Source organism: Balaenoptera acutorostrata, chromosome 6 (assembly GCF_949987535.1).
Source record: "Balaenoptera acutorostrata chromosome 6, mBalAcu1.1, whole genome shotgun sequence".
Lineage (NCBI taxonomy): Eukaryota > Metazoa > Chordata > Mammalia > Artiodactyla > Balaenopteridae > Balaenoptera > Balaenoptera acutorostrata.
The window spans coordinates 27083492-27101538 of record NC_080069.1 but is presented as its reverse complement, the minus strand read 5'-3'; the positions used below and the strand labels follow the sequence as shown (position 1 = coordinate 27101538).

At 45.9% G+C, this 18047-nt stretch overlaps 1 protein-coding gene across 1 annotated transcript in view; it reads right to left on the bottom strand.

Moving 5' to 3' along the window:
* LOC130708403 (serine palmitoyltransferase 1-like) overlaps positions 1-18047 on the bottom strand; it is a 243524-nt gene that overhangs the window by 28534 nt on the left and 196943 nt on the right. Inside the window, exons 5-6 of the mRNA XM_057548370.1 lie at positions 14127-14190; positions 10364-10437 (exon numbers count right to left, since the gene is read on the bottom strand). Of these exons, the coding sequence (XP_057404353.1) occupies positions 10364-10437; positions 14127-14190 (138 nt within the window). The remainder of the gene's footprint in view (positions 1-10363; positions 10438-14126; positions 14191-18047) is intronic.

Genomic DNA, 18047 nt, shown 5'->3' with positions numbered 1-18047 from the left:
GAGAGTGAGAATTGGGTCCCAGGTCCTCGTTTTTTCTGTCTCTCAGCATCAGACGGAGTGGAGGGGGAAACACAAGGTTAAGATGAAAAACAGAGCTTTGAAAGGTAAGTTGTGCCATCAGCCCTGTGTGGCCCGAGGGTTGGGCCCCATCTCTCCCAGCCCTGAGGGCCCACTCCACAGGCTCCGAGGAGGCCAGGGGCAGGGCCTGTGCCTCAAGAAACAGAACCCTCAGGGAGGTTCCTGGGAAGGAGAGCAGAACCCAGATACTTCCCAGAGTCCATGTGCACAATGAAGCAGTAAGGGGCCCGGAAAAGGGTGTGGCCCAGCAGGGGTGTGTGGGCTACAGTGGACCAATAGCGCCTGGATTGGGAGGTGGGACCTCCAGGTCCGACCGTGGACAAGTTGTTTAACTTTGCTCAGATTCCTCTGTGATGTGACCCCTGCCCATTGTCCCCCACAGGGAGGATGGGAGGGCAGCAAGGGGTAATGGATATGGAAGTACTTTATAAATGATAAACCCTTTCATGAGCTTCGCCATCACTGTCAGGGATCATGTGGCCCTGGACGCTGGTGCTCGGGCTCCAATCTCCCAATGGTGTCCCCTTAAAGGGACACAGCACTTAGCCTCCTGTAAGACCCCCTAAGCCCTTGCCTTCACCACCATGACCCAGTCTGCTCTTTTCCAGTTTTCAGAGATTGCCTGGAAGAGGTTCGGGCCCTGACTTCACGTCTACAAAGGTAAAGAATTTTCCCCTTCTCTCCTGGGTTCTTCTTCCACCCAAAGCCTATGGTGTGACACCTGGGCTGCAGGCAGCCTGGGGCTGAGCTGGGAGGGGGAGCGCTGAGGGTGGGGTACGGCCAAAGCCGTGGGGTAAGGGACAGCAGGAGCACTGTGAAGTCAGCATGGGGGCCATGGAGGGCCGTGGGCCACAGGTGCCCACCCCTGCCTGGCCTGCCCAGCCCTCCTGGCCCTGGGCGCTCCTGGCTGCAGCTTGTGCCTCATGTCTCCTCAAGCCACCTGGGCAGGCTCCCTGACAAGGGCAGCTCTCATCAGCTCTCCTATCAAGACCCCCCTGGTGAGGTGTGCAGAGCAGCGTCTGCTGGAGCCCACCCGCCCTGCAGGGAACCTGCAGAAGAGGCTGTTCCTGCCACGTGCCCATCAGCTGCCCTGGCTCCTCTGACCCAGGGTTCTTTACCTGTGGCCTCCACCCTGTCAAAAGAACCTCAAGACCAATCCAACTTGAAGAAAATCACCCTTGGCACTGTTGCCAAGAGCTCACCTCCAGGTAACTCTTTTTTGGCATCTACCATCGCAGCCATCTTGAGTCTTGGCCTCGCATGCTATCCCATTTTGTTCCTGTCCTTCTGGTGGAAGACTACCAAGGCCTTGTTCTTCCCCACCTCATCACAGAGTGAGTCCCGGCAAGAACACCTGTCCCACCAGCCACCAGGGGCCCCCTTCCAGGAAGAGCCCGCAGACAAGCAGGTAGAGACTGGTAGCCCCTCACTTGTCAACCCTGAAGTCCAGAAGCTGCTGGAGATTCTAATCACCATGAAAGTAGAACTAAAGATTCATAAGGGGAAAGAAAAGGATGGGTCATTCTCGGAACAAATGAGCTCAGACTACCACCTGAATACTTTAGGGAATGTGTGGAAATCACTGGGTGCTGAGCAGGACAACACAACCCCTCAATCTTTCTGGAACAGGAAAGACAAAACAGAGCAGCTACCCGGTCCTCGGCAGCTCTTACACTCCGAGGTCTTGAGGGACCACTTGGAACTGACATACACCCAGCTCTACTGGGGTCACCTCTCTCTGCACAGCGAGCCCCTGGTGGCTACTAGGAGCTCTACTCAACAGCAGGCACCCTTTGTTTTATTCAGTGGAGTTTCTAATGGCTTTCCAGTTTCAATTCAACCTAGAATACCTTTAGGCCCTTCCCAGGCCGCAGTCTTGCCCTGCCCGGGGGTCCCACCCCAGCCTTTCACTCAAACCTTGCCTCCGTGCCAGTCCCCACCTCTGGCTCAGATCCAGGCCCAGCCCTACCTCCCATCTTCTCTCCCATTCAGACCACCTTATTCTCCACCCCAGATGAGTACCTGTGGACTAGACTGTCCTACATTTCAGAACAAGACACCATATTTTATCCCAACTGAAACTCAATGGCTGAAATGCCCCTTGTTGCAGAAGCAACTGAAAAGTGGGAAGCCTTCATCCTCTGTGGTCAAAAGATCTCAGAAAGGCTTTAGCCAACTCAGTCTCAACCTTCCCCAAGAGAGGGGGCGCTCTCAGGCCCAAAGGTCAGTTTCTATTCATCATGAGGACTTAATTGGCCCTGATCTCCAGAAGCAACATCTTCAAAAGAGGCTCATCAAAGCTCAAACCAAGAGGGGCCTGTGCCTCAGTATCCACCTGTCTCTGTCTCTGGAATTGAGTTCCTCTCAGTGCCAAGTTTTAAGGACTTATCAGGCACAGGGCAAGCAGGGACCCTGGCAGCCCTCTGCTTTTACAGGCAAAAGGAGACTGGACCCACAGAAGATAAGGTCCAGGCGCCCTAGGAGATCCCATAGGAAGGGTCAAATGCAATTTCAACCAGGGAAGGATTTCGGCAAGGGTCTAAGGCCATGTCTGAGGAGGATCTCCAAAGCTTCCTCCAGGGCCAGGCTCCCAGGGAAGTTTCTGCAAAGAAACTCTGAAAAGGAGTCTGAAAGATACCTGATGAGGCCCTTGATGAGTGACTCTGGAAACTGTTTACCCAGTAGCCCAGAGAAGAAACATCTAGAAGAAATCTTGAAAGCCCATTTGAGCACAAAGTCGACGCAGATTAATCAAGGTTTGATCCCTGTGATTGTGCGTGAATCCTGCCTTGCTGCCAACTGTGTTTTTCCTAAGCCCCACCCTCACGAGGGAATCAGAAATCTAGCACCCTTGAAGTCTTGGAAACCCTGTGTAAACTCCTCCCGTATGCTTTCCTTCCTCAGTCCAAGCATTCGGCAGATGCTGGAAACACATATTCTAAGGTGGTGGGTAAGGCACAGGTGGGGCCTACCCAAACAGGCCTTTGAGCCCATAAATCTCAAGCCATGTGGGGCTCAACCCTTGTCCTCTCCAAGGTCCACCTTTTCCCCCTCTGCCACCTGGCAATCTGGGGCACACTCAAAAGCCAACTTTGCTAATAAGTTCTTGGGAAAACCTCAGCCCCATCAGGGAATGAAAGTGATAACAAAAGCAACAGTTCCCACCCTGGTGAGTCCCCTCCCTGTTCCCTCACCTGAGCATACAGAAATCCAGAGGGCCCTGGGAAAGACTTCACCTGGTGACAGCTATGGGCCCTCAGAGGCCCCTCTGACTGGACAGGAGGGCAGACTGCCTTATCAGATGCCCACAGTCAACCTCATGGGCAGAAGCTGGGAGAATGGGACTGTCTTGGGGTTTCCAGCCGCTAGGAAAACCCTGTCACTAACAACAAAGTCAGTTGCCCAACATCCAAAGGAGCCATGCCTTAAAACACAGGTGGCTCAAGGCCGTGCCACTGGGGAGCTCCTTCAAGACTCTCACGCGGATGTGCTCCTTCCTGCAGACACCTTGGCTTCTCATAGGTCTCTTTCCGGTTCCCAGAGGGAACGTGCCAGTGAGGACGCGCCCGCGTTCCAGGCGGTGCCATGTGACCTCAACGCGAGTGAACGGAGCAGCCGGGGGCCGCGGGAGTTCAGAAACCCAACACGTACGGACTCATTCAAGAGCCAGAGCGAGATGTCTGCCCCAACCGAGGAGCGGAGGGGCTCTAAGAGGCTCCAACCTGGAAAGCATGAAGAAATGAGGAGCAGCCAGGGACAAGAGGAACCCAGGGAACCAAAAATTAGGGACCCGTGTAAGGGCCAGTTTGCCTCAGCTGATGAGGGGGTGGTCTGTGAGAGGCTCAAACCAGAAGAGGATGAAGAAATGAACAGCCAGAGCAAGATGTCTGCCCCAACTGAGGAGCGGAGGGACTTTAAGGGGCCCCAACCGAAAGAGCATGAAGAAATGAAGGGCCAGACGGAGGTGCTCGCATCAGCTGAGGAGTGGAGGGGTTTCACGAAGCCCCAACCAGGACAGCATGAAGAAACAAGAAGCCAGAGCGAGACGCTTGCCCCAGCTGAGGAGTGCAGGAGCGTTAGGAGACTGCAACCAGGAGAACACGAAGAAACGAGAAGCAACCAGGGACAACAGGAACCCAGGAAAGCAAAGGTTAGGGACCCGTGTAAGGGCCAGTTTGCCTCAACTGATGATGGGGAGGTCTGTGAGAGGCTCAAACCAGAAGAGGATGAAGAAATGAACAGCCAGAGCAAGATGTTTGCCCCAACTGATGTGAGGGAGGACGATTGGAGGCCCAAACCGGGAGAGTATGAAGAAAGGTCTTCAGCACTAAAGGCTTCTCAAGCAAGTGGGATGAGCCACGCTTCTCAGGTCAGGGAAAGAGGAGAGTCCCTTGGGAGCAAACACCCCCAGCTCTCGCCAGAGAAGAGAGAGCTTTCACCAGAAAGCAAAAAATGGACAAGGCGCTTTCTGCAGTATCTTAGCCGCAATAAAAAAGGCAAAAGAACAGAAGAATCCCTTCAAAAAGGCAAGCCTGTATCAGCCACTGCTCACCACCAGGAGCCAATCAAAGGCAAATCTGTTGTAGAGAGCAGGGCTATTGATCCTCGGGCGATTGGAACAGCTGTTGGACAGGCCCTAGTAGACAAACTGGGGCTTCACCAAGGACTCTGTGCCTCAGAGTTAAATCAGCACCCAGAACAGCTCCAGGCCCCAGCAGAGGGGCATTCCCACTACCACAGGGTTCTCTCCTCTTCAGAACAGAGAAGAGTGTTGAAAGATACAGCCTACAGTCACCAAGCCACCCGCAAGGACCACAGCTACCTTAACAACAGCAGGCATACCAGAGGCAGGGGCGACAAGTTGGCCTTCCCACCCAGGGAACTGGAGTCCCCAGTCAGACCCTGCCAGCACAGACCAAGGGTGGCAGGTGACTCAGGCCACCTGCGCCATCTGTGTTCCCTCTGGTCAACCAGAGCGTGCTTCTCATGCCTCTCCCGGTAGGAAAGCAGTGCAAGAACAAGTGCAGTTCATAAAAAGAAAACCTGTTTCTTCTCATGTTAACACATTGTCTATGTGTTAATGGCTTCTTCCTACCACAATTTTTGTTTCCCAAAATAAATGTTTCTTCTCATGAGAGGTGGTGGCCTCTGTCTGTGCCCTGCTGGGGGGAAGGGAAGGGATCAGGGTCCACTCTTCCCAGGTGCCTGCTTTGGCTTCCAGATGGGATGGGGCCATGGAGGGAGGTTGATCCCAGCATGGAATACCCATCCTCACCTCAATTCCCTCACTGCATTTAAGTTTCCATAATAGCAGCATTACAGAAACAAGCAACAGCATTCAGGACGTGTCAAGGTGAACTAAACCTAAAGACCTCCCCCTTCTCAGGAACCGGCTCAGTCCTCTCCTGCTCTCTCTCTACCCTGAACTTGTGGGACTGTAGGGGAGGGGTCTGCAGAGGCTGAAATTCCCCTCAGGCTCCAGCAAGTGTCAGAGACAAGTTCACATGTCAGAATAAGGAGGGAGCCCAGAGTCCAGACGTGGCAGAAACCTTGCCCCCATGTCTTGGTGGGGATAGATGATGCCTGCCCTGGAAGCTCCTTCTCTCCCCGATGGAGCTGGGATTGAGGTGGGCCGGGAGCGTCACCCGTCCTCTGTCCTTCTCACACTCTGGAGCAGCGGTGAGGAGGAGGACCGCGCACTCCCAGGTCTGAGGGTGTGAGGTGACGAGCATGGAGGCCGCCGAGGGCCATCCACCCCTGCCCCGGAGGAGAGGACAGCCCTACTCACAGTGCTCACCGCCCCCTGGGGAACGAGCAGGGGTGTGACTGTGTGTGCAGTCACCTCACTGTCTGTCATGTGCCCCTAGGGTGGGATGCAGGGCAAGGAGGCAAGTGGCAGAGGCGCCCATAAATGGCGCAGTGACCAAGGAGCCCCTGGCGTCCCACCACCGTGTACAGGCCCAGAGAAAAGAAGTCAGGGGCCAGTGGCTTATGGTGGCCCCAGCCCAGACTCTCCCCCTACTCCAGCTCCCAGAGCCCAGACAGAGGGAAGGCCCCTGGAGCTCCTCCACGGAGGGCCAGGCTCCCAGAGGCCGTGGAGCCCCCAAGCAGGGAAGGTTCACTTCCCCACAATGTATTTAATCAACTTTCACAGGACTGGGAGCTCACGACAGACTCGCGGTCTGTGACCTTTACCTACACGCGTGGCCCAAGGAGGCCCCCAGGGGACAAGTGGGACTTCACAGGCTCAGGGATTGTGCTGGGGTCGTAGCAAGTCTCACCTGCTGTCAGCCTTGCTCACCCCAGAGCCTGGAGGGGGAAGAGGCCAGCAGACAGGATGTGTCACCCAGCGGGCTGGAAGTGACCTGCGGAGAACAAGGGTGCCGTCAGCTTTCCTCCCCGGCCCGTCCACACGGGAAACCAGGGAGACAGGAGCAATTCCACAGAGCAACCCGGGGCTCTGTGTCACAGTCACTCCCGTGCTGCAGAGTCCTGCTCCAGGAGGGTCCCCTGATCCAGGTGACAGCTTGAATGGCCCTGCCCTACGCCTGTCAGGACCCCAACATGCGGGACCAGGACCTGCTGAGGGGGAGCGGCCACAGGCCTGCTTGTGCTGTGCTTTCTCCCTGGAGCCAGGTCTCACCTCTGGGCCCCTCCTCCGGGGCCGACACCGCACTGGGGGCACAGCCAGGGGCCCTGGGAGGGGCTGGGACCCAGAGCACAGCACAACCTCCAGAGCTCAGCAGAGGCTGGCACAGAGCGGGGCCCCTGAGCCTGACTGCTGCCGGGTCCTCTCAGGGGCACCAAGAGGTGAGTGCTGGGTTTGAGGGTGCTGGACGCCCAAGGCACCTGTCGGGAGAAGTGACACAGAGGGACACTGACAGAGCAGCAAGAAACAAGAAGCTGCAAGTCCCTTTGCCCTTCTCCTTCTGTGAGGTGCAGAAAGGCCAGCAATGGAGGGCCCCCCACTAAGAGTCCCCACAGGGGGACCCACACTGACCCCACACGGGGACCCACACTGACTCCACACGGGGACCCACACTCACCCCACACGGGGACCCACACTCACCCCACATGGGGACCCACACTGGTTCCGCACGGGGACCCACACTCACCCCACACGGGGACCCACACTCACCCCACATGGGAACCCACACTGATTCCACATGGCGACCCACACTGGTTCCGCACGGGGACCCACACTCACCCTACACGGGGACCCACACTCACCCCACACAGGGACCTCTCAGAGATAATACATAGACTTCACAGAGACCTCTCACAGGAGCCTTATACAGAGCCCTCGCTGAGAAGAGAAATCGCAAGGGACCTGCACACAGTTCCATGCAGTCCACACACAGGCGCCCAGCGCCCCAGCGAGACCACAGAGACCCTTCAAACAGCGGCCTGACACCCACTCAAATGACACCCTGACACCCACTCACCCACTTCTGAAAAAGAAGAATTACAGATTCCCCATGAAAACCCGCAAAATCCTTTCCTTCACAGGTTTTAGTTAGCTTGAGCTCTGACTCACAGTTGAAAGAATGACAGACTTTGAAAAGAAGTAAAACTCTGCCAGCATCTAATGAGGGAAAAATCTTTGTCCAATTTTAAATATCGTTCAGTCAAATGGCATCAGGGGGTCACATGCTTTGTTTTGCTGGGGACAAGTTCCTGCACTCAAAGTGACTTCTCTCCTTTGGAAACATGATGTAGAGAGGCCTACAGCAAGTGGGATCCATGGTGAAATGAACCAGCAAAGAGGCATCTAACCCCTACTTCCTAGCTGTGCAAATGGCGTGGGATTTCGCACAGAATAGCTTGTGTCAGGTTTGTGAGGTTTGCTTTATTTTTCAATGAAGTGAGCCACCTTATCAGACACAAGAAGCTTATTCACAAATGTGACAGATTTTTGGCAATATCTCTACTACATTATCTGGCATATTTGTACTTAACTGCCTAATATTAAATGATATTGTTTATTTTACTCCTTTTAAAATACAGTAGTACAGTCAAGATGGTTGTATGGTATGCATGTCTCTAGAACGTGAAAAAATCCTAATGTTCACCTGTGATAACTTAAACTTCTGAACCATTTAGAAGAATTCATATTTTATATAATTAATAAGAAATGTGCATTTTCCAAGACTCAGGAAATTTATATTTTATTTATTTATTATAGGGCTACAAAAAGGATACATTGCTTAAAAGAATTTTGAAATCTTAGAAAATATGTCACTTAATTGGTGCTTGAAATATATATTACCTCATATCGCTTGGGAATTGGCATTTTAACATCTGTTAAAGAAAGTATATCTTTAATCAGCATTTCTATTATAATAATAATAGAGGTCTCACTGTCTGCCTAATACTTTCCAAATTTTGCACTCAGTTGAGACTACATATTTCTCATTGGTCATAAATTCTGTTGCCCTTTACATGGTAAAAACTGGATAATGTACAGATGTCAAGTATTATGTCTGGTTAAGTCTCTCAGGTCACTCTGTGGGGTAACAGTGTCATGGTCCTTTCTCTCAAAAGAGAGGAGTGAGCTGATGTGAGGGCCCTGTGTATTTTCTTTAATTAAGAAAAACAAATATTCAGGCTGTAAAATATTTTACAAAATCATAGCTATTAATTTTTTGAAATGTGCTCCCTTTGTGACATTTTCTTATGTTACTGAATCACAGAACTTGGGAAAGTAGCCACAGATGTCCTCTAATAGCCAATCAATAGTATTTACTAACTAGACTAGCTCGTTGTTTTCCTATAGATACCCACAACTACAACATCTCACATTCATGAAAATGACACTCTCTTCTTGGAAGTTTAAGCCAATATTTCTGAACCATGTGTTTGAGATAAAACTAAATTCTAGTAAGAGGCATTATAAAATAATGTAATTCCCAACAAAATATATGAGGATTTAGGAAATACTGGCATCTTTCATAGGAAAACACAGTTGCCTCATCTCATCCTGATAACAAGAAATTTGAGTGACACAGCTCTTTGGTCTAAGCATTTGTGTGTGTGTGTGTGCTTCAGCTGGTCCTCTGGATGGGATGCATTAACATTCTTTTTTTAAGATTTGTGGGCTAGAATAATTTTACATAAGGGATGCATAGGATATGCGGTTTATAAATTAGGCTCTATGGCCATTCTCATCCCTCATGGAATGGAACATGAGGGTAAACAGAACAACCGGCACAAACAGTTTCTGGAAAAACCATTACATTTCCTTGAACTTTCCCAGTAGAAGAAAAAAGGTGGGGACTTCAGGTAGGCAGCTGAGATACATTTGCCCCACAAATAAGTACATAAATTTTAGTCTATTAAAACTGGAAGGACTCCCCCAAAGCTATCTGATGAAAGGATTTGCAAAGAGTAGATCAAGAAGGACAGGCAGGTCTCGGGTCTGCTGGCCATGGCCAGGATACCACCTAAAAGATTTGTCCATAATTGAAGGAGGAACTACAACTTGGCCAAAGTGATGGGTGCTGCTCCTTCCCTCTATTTACTCCTAGATGACCCTGCCTTTCACCACCCTACACCCTAGAGCCCTCCTTCATTGTCTGTCTGGGGACTTAACTGCGGACTTTAGATGAAGGAGATTAGGTGAGGAAGAAGAAGAGGAGAAGGAGGAGAGCAGGAGTGGGGAGGGAACAGGAGAAGGAGGATGATGAAGGAAAGTCATTACCAAAAAATGACTGTGGCCTCTTCTGTAGTCTGGTCACCTAATGAACAAATGGGGACCCTGAGACAGAGAGGGATTCCCCAAACCATACAGATATTCGCTTTCCACAACTGACGCAGACCAAATGCTTCCTCTGCTACATCATATAACCTGTGTGAAAGAATCCTTTTCATAGATCATCCAGATGATAAACCTAGTGTAAATTATTTCCACCACCACGAGGTTATGGCACCTATTACTGTTTTAGCAAAAAAAAAAAAAAAAAATCGTTTTGCCACTTAAAGTATTTAAGAGTATACTACCCTTCTTTGATAACAGTCTGTTATTTTTCATCATAGCATGGCTTAAAAGGAAAAGAATAACAAGAGAAAGAAACTTCCAGGAAAAACAATGCAATGTAGTGTGATCCACATCCACCTCTCTGGATAGAACTCCATCATGAAAAACATTAACTCTCTGAATCTTGAATCCACCTGCAATTCAAGGTCATCCATGCAGATTTCGAGAGTTGAAGGCAAAAGTACACAAAATCCAGTTCCTGGAAATACCATCCCTGCTTTGCCCCCATGTCCCCACACACCCCCTCACCTGAGCGGCATGGAGTTTCACTAAGAGACTTCTTGATGGGGAAGCCCGCCAGTCAGAGTGGACAAGACAGTACGCTAGAATGCAGGAAGAAAATGTTAGAACTTCCATTTGCATTCCTCCTCATCTCATTCTTTTAAAATTCCTATATCTGTATAATCTTTGTCTTGCATATAAATTACGGAACCATAGTACATGCATTTAATTTGCAAATGCATAAATCTACACACTGGATCTTCATGCTCAGAAAACTTTTTACTGAGTAGGAGAAGGATAGAAATGTTGGAGAACACTGACATGAACCAGATTCCTGGCCTTTTCTAAGGAATCAAACCAGAATCCAAAACAGCCATGGGCTCTGGGCTCTGTCAGGCAAAGCACATGTGTGTGGCCTGTCCAGGGAGAAGGAGAACCATGAAGAAACTCTAGAATATCTGTTTCACCAAACTCTGAAACTCAGAGGGACCCCGTCAGCCCTGAGTTTCACCTTGTAGGCAGAGGGCAGGTAACACACGTAAGGGGACCATTCTCCCCCCACTGGCCTGCAAACACCATGCAGCTGTGGATTGGTAGGGACCCCAAGTCTGTAGTAAGAGCACAGATCCAGTTAGAATACAGTGCAGGAACTTCCGGACCTTCCAGCAGCATCAGAGCTGCAGGGGGAATGTGTGAGGGTGTAGAAGCAAGGGGGACCTCAGGCAGCATCTAGCAGAGATTGGTGAACAGCAGCACACACCATACCCAGGAGAATGGCTTTTAGTTAAGAATGCAGTGGTTTGCATTTACATTAGATTGTTGAAAGCATCCTGTTGCTTTCGAGGCAAAATTCTGAAGGCAGTAGTTTTATTTACTAATTTAAAAAACAGGTTTTACATATAGAAAATCCACTGGAAGGTGTTTTGGATCAGGTAAACAGTTCTGAAGAAAGAAAAGAAAAATGGACTCATTAAGTCAAATTTATGGATATAGTGACTTGACTAGTAAGCAGGAGAGTAAAAATATTAGACAAAATTAAACATCAGATCAATATACCTAGGGTGCACAACCACTGATCACACTCACAAGCTGGCATATTGAGAAAGGGTCTCAGCTATTAGGCCAAGCAACTGCTGTGATCCAGCTTAAGCACAGGCAGATCGGATACACTTTCTCCCAATTCAGGGGTTTTAAGCTAAGATGAGGGGAGTTGAGTCAATAATGAAGTTTTAGTGAAAGCAGCATCTGTAGTTGTCAGCACTTGCCATTGGAAGATAATGTGTGAACAGCAAGTTGAGAAAGAGAAGTATTTCAGTTTTGATGCCAAAACCAATCACTTGAACACATGACTAGATGTAGAAAATGGACTTAAGAGTCCATACTGGTCGATCCACTGCACACTGTCTACATTACCCAGTAATCTTCAGTAGTTGTCAATATTTCACACACTCTGATCTCTAACACAGCGGGAAGGTCAGATATACTTGTCAAGGTCAAGCTGGATGTCAGTGAAGCACTCAGTGAAAGTGTGAAAATCTTGCAACTTGCTCTCAGATAGATGACCATCAAATGAAACATTTCATGATATGATATATAATAAATGATATATAATATGACATGACATGATTAATGTATCAATACACAAAGGAATGGTAAAAAATACTGATTGATATGATATGATATGACATATAATACAAACTATATGATATGATATGACATGCTTGATTTATCAATACAAAAAGGAATGGTAAAAAAAATACTATACATTACAAACTTGAAAAAAGTGTTGCCTGATAATCTCTGGAGACATACTCTATTTTTAATTTCATCCCACATGGCTTCATGGGCTATCATGTCTACACTCTTTTTATTAGGGTAACATTTTTGCTTTTACTCAGTATATGGATAATTTAGCAGTGGTTAAATTCTTTTTTATTAAAACACTTTGTATTCAAATTATGAGCAGACTTTATATACAGTTTATTTGTGCATGTGGATGTCTTCTTTGTTTTATGTCATCCCACTCTGATATCATTTCACCAGTTTCCTACTGAATAGAGTTGGGGAGGTGGACTGATAAGAGATTTAAATCCTAAGCAAAGGGAATCAACGTGCCCAGGCTGAGAAAGTATTTAAGGGAAGATGGATGAACTGAAATCTTACTGGTGGTTTTCACATTTATGAATGTTTACTGTATCAAAATATAACAAGTATAAAATATGGGAGTAGGGGAGCTAAGCAAATCTTAGAAAACAAATTCAAGCTACCAATGCACTTACTCTGTTAATCTGTCCTTCATACAAACAGATGTATGGGTTTGGCTAGAAGACCTGTACTTTTCCATTGATTTCTAAAATTCTAGAATGATGCCTTCCAATTGAAGCTAAATGCTTCCCCCATGCTTCATTTGTCTTGTGAGAGGAAAAAAAAAAAAAAGCAAAAACAACAACAGCCCTGATGATATCCAGAGGTAAGCCTGGACATAAATACCAAAAGGTATCACAGAATACCAATGCCAAGCAAGATTACTCTGAGATAATGATGAAGTGAGATAAAGTGAAGGCAATTCACAACTGTTTTCTAAGTACAGAAAAAGAAGTCACTGTGCCATCCCCCCAAAATACCAAACACTCCATTCTCTTGGTTAAAATGAGTGACATCTACTTTGTTTCCAGTAATGGCTTTATTTTGACTATAGTCTTCCCTCTTGTAGCTAAAATTTATTGAGATGAATTATAGAATTGCCTTGGCTTTCAGCATCCAATTTAAAGTGGCCCATCACTTTTAGACCCTCTCCCAAGTCACCCAACTAAAGCCCAAATCTTGTAGTAGCTCTTTTCTAACACCCTCTTACTGAGACACCCCAGGATTCCCCATGGTGTGTGTCTTCCCTCACTGCCATGAGTAATCAATCCAACTTGTTCTAGACTAAACTGGTTCCCAGGTATGTTCCTGGTTGTTTGGCTGGAGAACATAGACGTTGGAATGATCTCATCCTAACCAGCTAACTCTGGCACCCCGTGGAGAACACCCCCATTCTTCAGCCCTTTCACTAAACACTGCTTACTGCAGAAAGCCTTCTCTACTGCCCCAATGAGGACTGGTCCCCTGTGCTGTGTTGCCTAGACCACTTTGCACTTCTCCCCTGTGACAACCACTGCATATCTTTTTTTTTTTTTTAACATCTTTATTGGAGTATAATTGCTTTACAATGGTGTGTTAGTTTCTGCTTTATAACAAAGTGTATCAGTTATACATATACATATGTTCCCATATCTCTTCCCTCTTGTGTCTCCCTCCCTCCCACCCTCCCTATCCCACCCCTCTATGTGGTCACAAAGCACTGAGCTGATCTCCCTGTGCTATGTGGCTGCTTCCCACTAGCTATCTATTTTACATTTGGTATTGTATATATGTCCATGACACTCTCTCACTTTGTCACAGCTTACCCTTCCCCCTCCCCATATCCTCAAGTCCATTCTCTAGTAGGTCTGTGTCTTTATTCCCGTCCTGCCCCTAGGTTCTTCATGACCTTTTTTTTTTTTTTTTTCTTAGATTCCATATATACGTGTTAGCATACGGTATTTGTTTTTCTCTTTCTGACTTACTTCACTCTGTATGACAGACTCTAGGTCCATCCACCTCACTACACTGAAAGCTCCTTGCAGGCAAGAGAGAGGAGTGAAGCATGTCTGACCACATTGCCAGTACTTACTCTAGTCCCTGATGAAAAGTGTTTATTAAAAGTTTGTTAATTAATGGACACAAGAATTAAAGTTTTCTAACTTACCTTCTGTATAAATCACAGGAGTGTAATGACATCTCTCAAGTAGCCAATATATTTTGAGAAGAATCTGTAAGAATAAAACAGCATTAAAAATTGATGTTTAATAGGGCAAAGAAAATTCCCAATTACTGAATTTATCATTTATTTTATATTTCAAATATGGATATCCTTGCAGCTTTTGAAATTTTTCATTGTAAAATTTAGGTGTTCACAGAACATGGATTAAAAAGCAGATTTACTTCGAGGTATTGTTTCTATTTTGACACAAAGTCATAAAAAAAAACCTATTACCAAAGAAGATGTTTAAAATAATTTAAATATGTGACTTGTAACAGCTACATATATTGTAAATCTACTGTTCTAAAAATAAGGAGCAATTATCCCTTGTTTACTTTAACATTTAATATGCTGAACAGTCTGGAGAACCATTTATTTACTAACAAATATATGTAAAATAGGGTAGTGAAAAACAACTCCGTGTGCTTTTTTGACTGTTTGAAAATTATATTTGAATTATTGAAAAAACTGAAAATGTTTCACAACATTATTTGAAAGATGTGTAAGAGAGAGGATAGGAAAATATGCCTGCATATTTATTGCCTAACAATTTAAATTACAAATATGGAGAGTACAAACTTTCAGTTATAAGATGAGTAGTTCTAGAAATTTCATGTACAGCATGGTGACTATAGTTAGTAATAATGTACTGTATACTTGAAGTTTTCTAGAAGAATAGATCTCAAGTGTTCTCACCACACACACAGACACACAGGCACACACGCACACAAAAGATAACTATGGGAAATAATGAATATGTAAATTAGCTTGATTATGGTATGATTTCCTGATTTCACTTTGTGAAATGATTGTGGAATCATTTTCACAATGTGTATGTAGATCAAAACATGATATTGTACAACCTAAAAATATACAATTTTTATTTGTCAATCATACTTCAATAAAGCTGGAAAAAATACACAGACGTATATATACAGATATATACATGTATACATATATATGTTTTGTGTATGTATATATGCACATACATATGTGTGCGTTTTAGCATCCTTAAATTTGCATTACCTATTCCAGTTTTTGCTGGTAAATACTATTTTTATTGCTCCACAAAACATAGCACACCAAGGTTGATCAGCAGATTTGAATCCCAAGTAACTGTCCTCTCTCTCCAGCAGTTTCTGACAGGTTTGCCTGTCCTTGGGTTTGGTGAATTCCCTCCCTGCTCTCACCTCCACTGGCAGAATCCCCAGCTTACCCCGACCCTCTAGTTACAGCCCTAATCCTCCAAAAATTTCATGAACATAAAGAAAGGTTTCTCCTCAGGAAAACACTGCATGGTTCTACTGTTGACCAACTATGGGTTTATAATATGATCAATTCATGTGATTTGTCTATAAACCTGGAAGGGCAAATTGAATAGATTTTATTTTTTCTCAGAATAAGTGAAGGTACACGTCAATCTACAATGGAAAATAAAATATCATTAAAATGTACTTAAAAAAGAACTCCTTGCCTAGCCCTAGATCCCAGAGGTTTTCTCCCAGGATTTTTTCTAAAAGTTTTATAGTATTATATTTTATATTTAATTTTGTGATCCATTTTTGAGTTAATTAGTGTGAAAGGGGTGAAGTTTGGGTTGAGTTTTTTTAGCCTGTGGACATCCGTTTTCTCCAGCATCATTTGTTAAAAAGACTAGGCTTCCTCTCTCAGAACGAAATTAGTAAAGTGAACAAAAAAATGAAACATAAAACTGAAAGTGAAGATTTTTATTCTTTGTAAAAAAGTTTTAATATCTCTCCGTTAATAAACAAATAACAATTTATGGATAGAGTTATGTTAAACAATAATTTTGCAATTGAATCATGCTCAAAATCAACCCACCAAGTTTGAGAAAAAGACCTCGTTAACTGAACCGCTATGGAGACCAGCACAACTCCCAGGTATATTGGTGAATTTGAGAGAGAACTTGATAGCACATGGCCGCAGTTTACTTGGCTGAGTGCCACCTGCATAGGCACAAATGACCCAGTTCTGAAACTCATCTGGCTCCTGAGCAAACGAAATGTAAAGGACTATGTATTCGTTTCCTGTTGATGCATAACAGATTACCACAAGCTAAGTGGCTTCAAATAACACCCATTTATTAACGTATAGCTTACAGCAGGCTGGATTCAATGGTCAGAGTATCATAAGGCTGAGAGGAAGGTGTTAGCAAGGCAGATTCCTTGTCTGGAGGCTCTAGGAAGACATCTGCCTCTAGGCTCATTTAGGTTGTTAGAGTACGGTTCCTTGCTGTTGGAAGTGCTAGGTCCCTTATTTTCTGGCTGTCACCCAGAGTCCTTTCTCAGCATCTTAAGACCACCCACATTCCTTTTCATGTGTTTTCCTCTGCCTTCAAGCCAGCAATGATCTATCAAGTCACCTTGTACATCAAATCTCTCTGACCTTCTCTTCTGCTGCCAGATGGAGCAAACTCTGTACGCAAAGTGCTTACCTCATTGGGTCCAGTCCACCTGGATAAACTCTATGTATTAAGATCAATCCATTCAGTTTTAACTACAACTGCAAATTCTCTTCACAGCAGTATCCAGATTAGTGTTTGAATGAAGAATCAGAGAACAGGAATCTTGGAAGACCAGGTTTAGAAATCTTCCTACTATAAGCCTGTAATGAGTTAAGTGCATTTAAGCCCTTCTGGGATTTCCCAGAGGGGTCTTGTAGTTGATGATGAAACATTCTAGTTAGTTACCATGTGATATTTACACATTAATCCTCTACATCTTCCTGGGACCTGCGATGTCCTCCAGCTCTTCCACATTCATCAGGTTCCATAAAGTTCCTCAAAGGCACTACCATCCTCACCTGGTGTGGCCGAAAATTCCACCAGTGGCAAAGCAGGAGATTCCTTGAGGTGCCCCTTGATGAGGGGCAGGAGAGAGGACATGGTCTTCTTTTCTGCTTTGGTTTACAAAATTTAAAGACGTATCAAAATTTCAGAGCTTTTGTTGACAGTTTTTTTGTTTTCACGTCTAACTCTTTGTCCTCTCCTCCATGGGGCTCAGGCATCAATGAATGGACCTGGTCCAGGTGATGAATCTAACTAACAGGAACAACCAGGGTTTGACCCGGACCAGACCTCCTCTAAGATGTCTAAGTTTTGGTCTCACTTTAACTCACGACCAATAACTTCACAAGGGCCCTCATTGTTGCCCAACAATTCTAACATATTCCTTTGTCTGTTCACTCTCTCATGCTCCTAAATTATTTCATACTTCACATCTTCTCTTTCTGAAAACTTTCCAAGTCTCCTCCTCAGTGACCACCCTCAGCTGATGACTTGCTTCTGCTGACTAAAAACAATTGCACAGCGTGAGAGTTGTGAGTTAAGTTTTATCTGGGGCAAAATGAGGACTATAGCCTGGGAAACAGCATATCAAATAGCTCTGAGAAAGTGCTCCAAAGAGGAAGTGGGGAAGGTCAGTATATATGTGATTTTGGTGAAGGGGGAGTACATGCAATCAAGCAGGTATTTTTTGCAGAAGGTTCTGCTAGTTTCGTGAAGGTTACTGCTAGTCATGAGGAGCAGACATCACCATGAAGAATTTTTTAGTGCTTTTCTAAATATGAGGAGATGCAAGAATTGGGCTCATAAAATCATCTCCTGAAAATATCTAACTGTCTAAGGACCTGTTCTGCCAGTTTCTTCCAGAGCACAGAGTGCCTCATTTCTGATCTCTACCCTGAATTCCTTTCAGGGGGTGTTGAAGGTCAGCAGATGCAGCGGCTCATAATTTAATTTTTGTAGAGGTAGATGGCAAGTGCCAATTTGTATGTGACATTTCCATAGGCCTGAGAAGACAGAAGCAATCGGAAGGCAACTTCCCTATTTTCCCCACATCTGCCCAC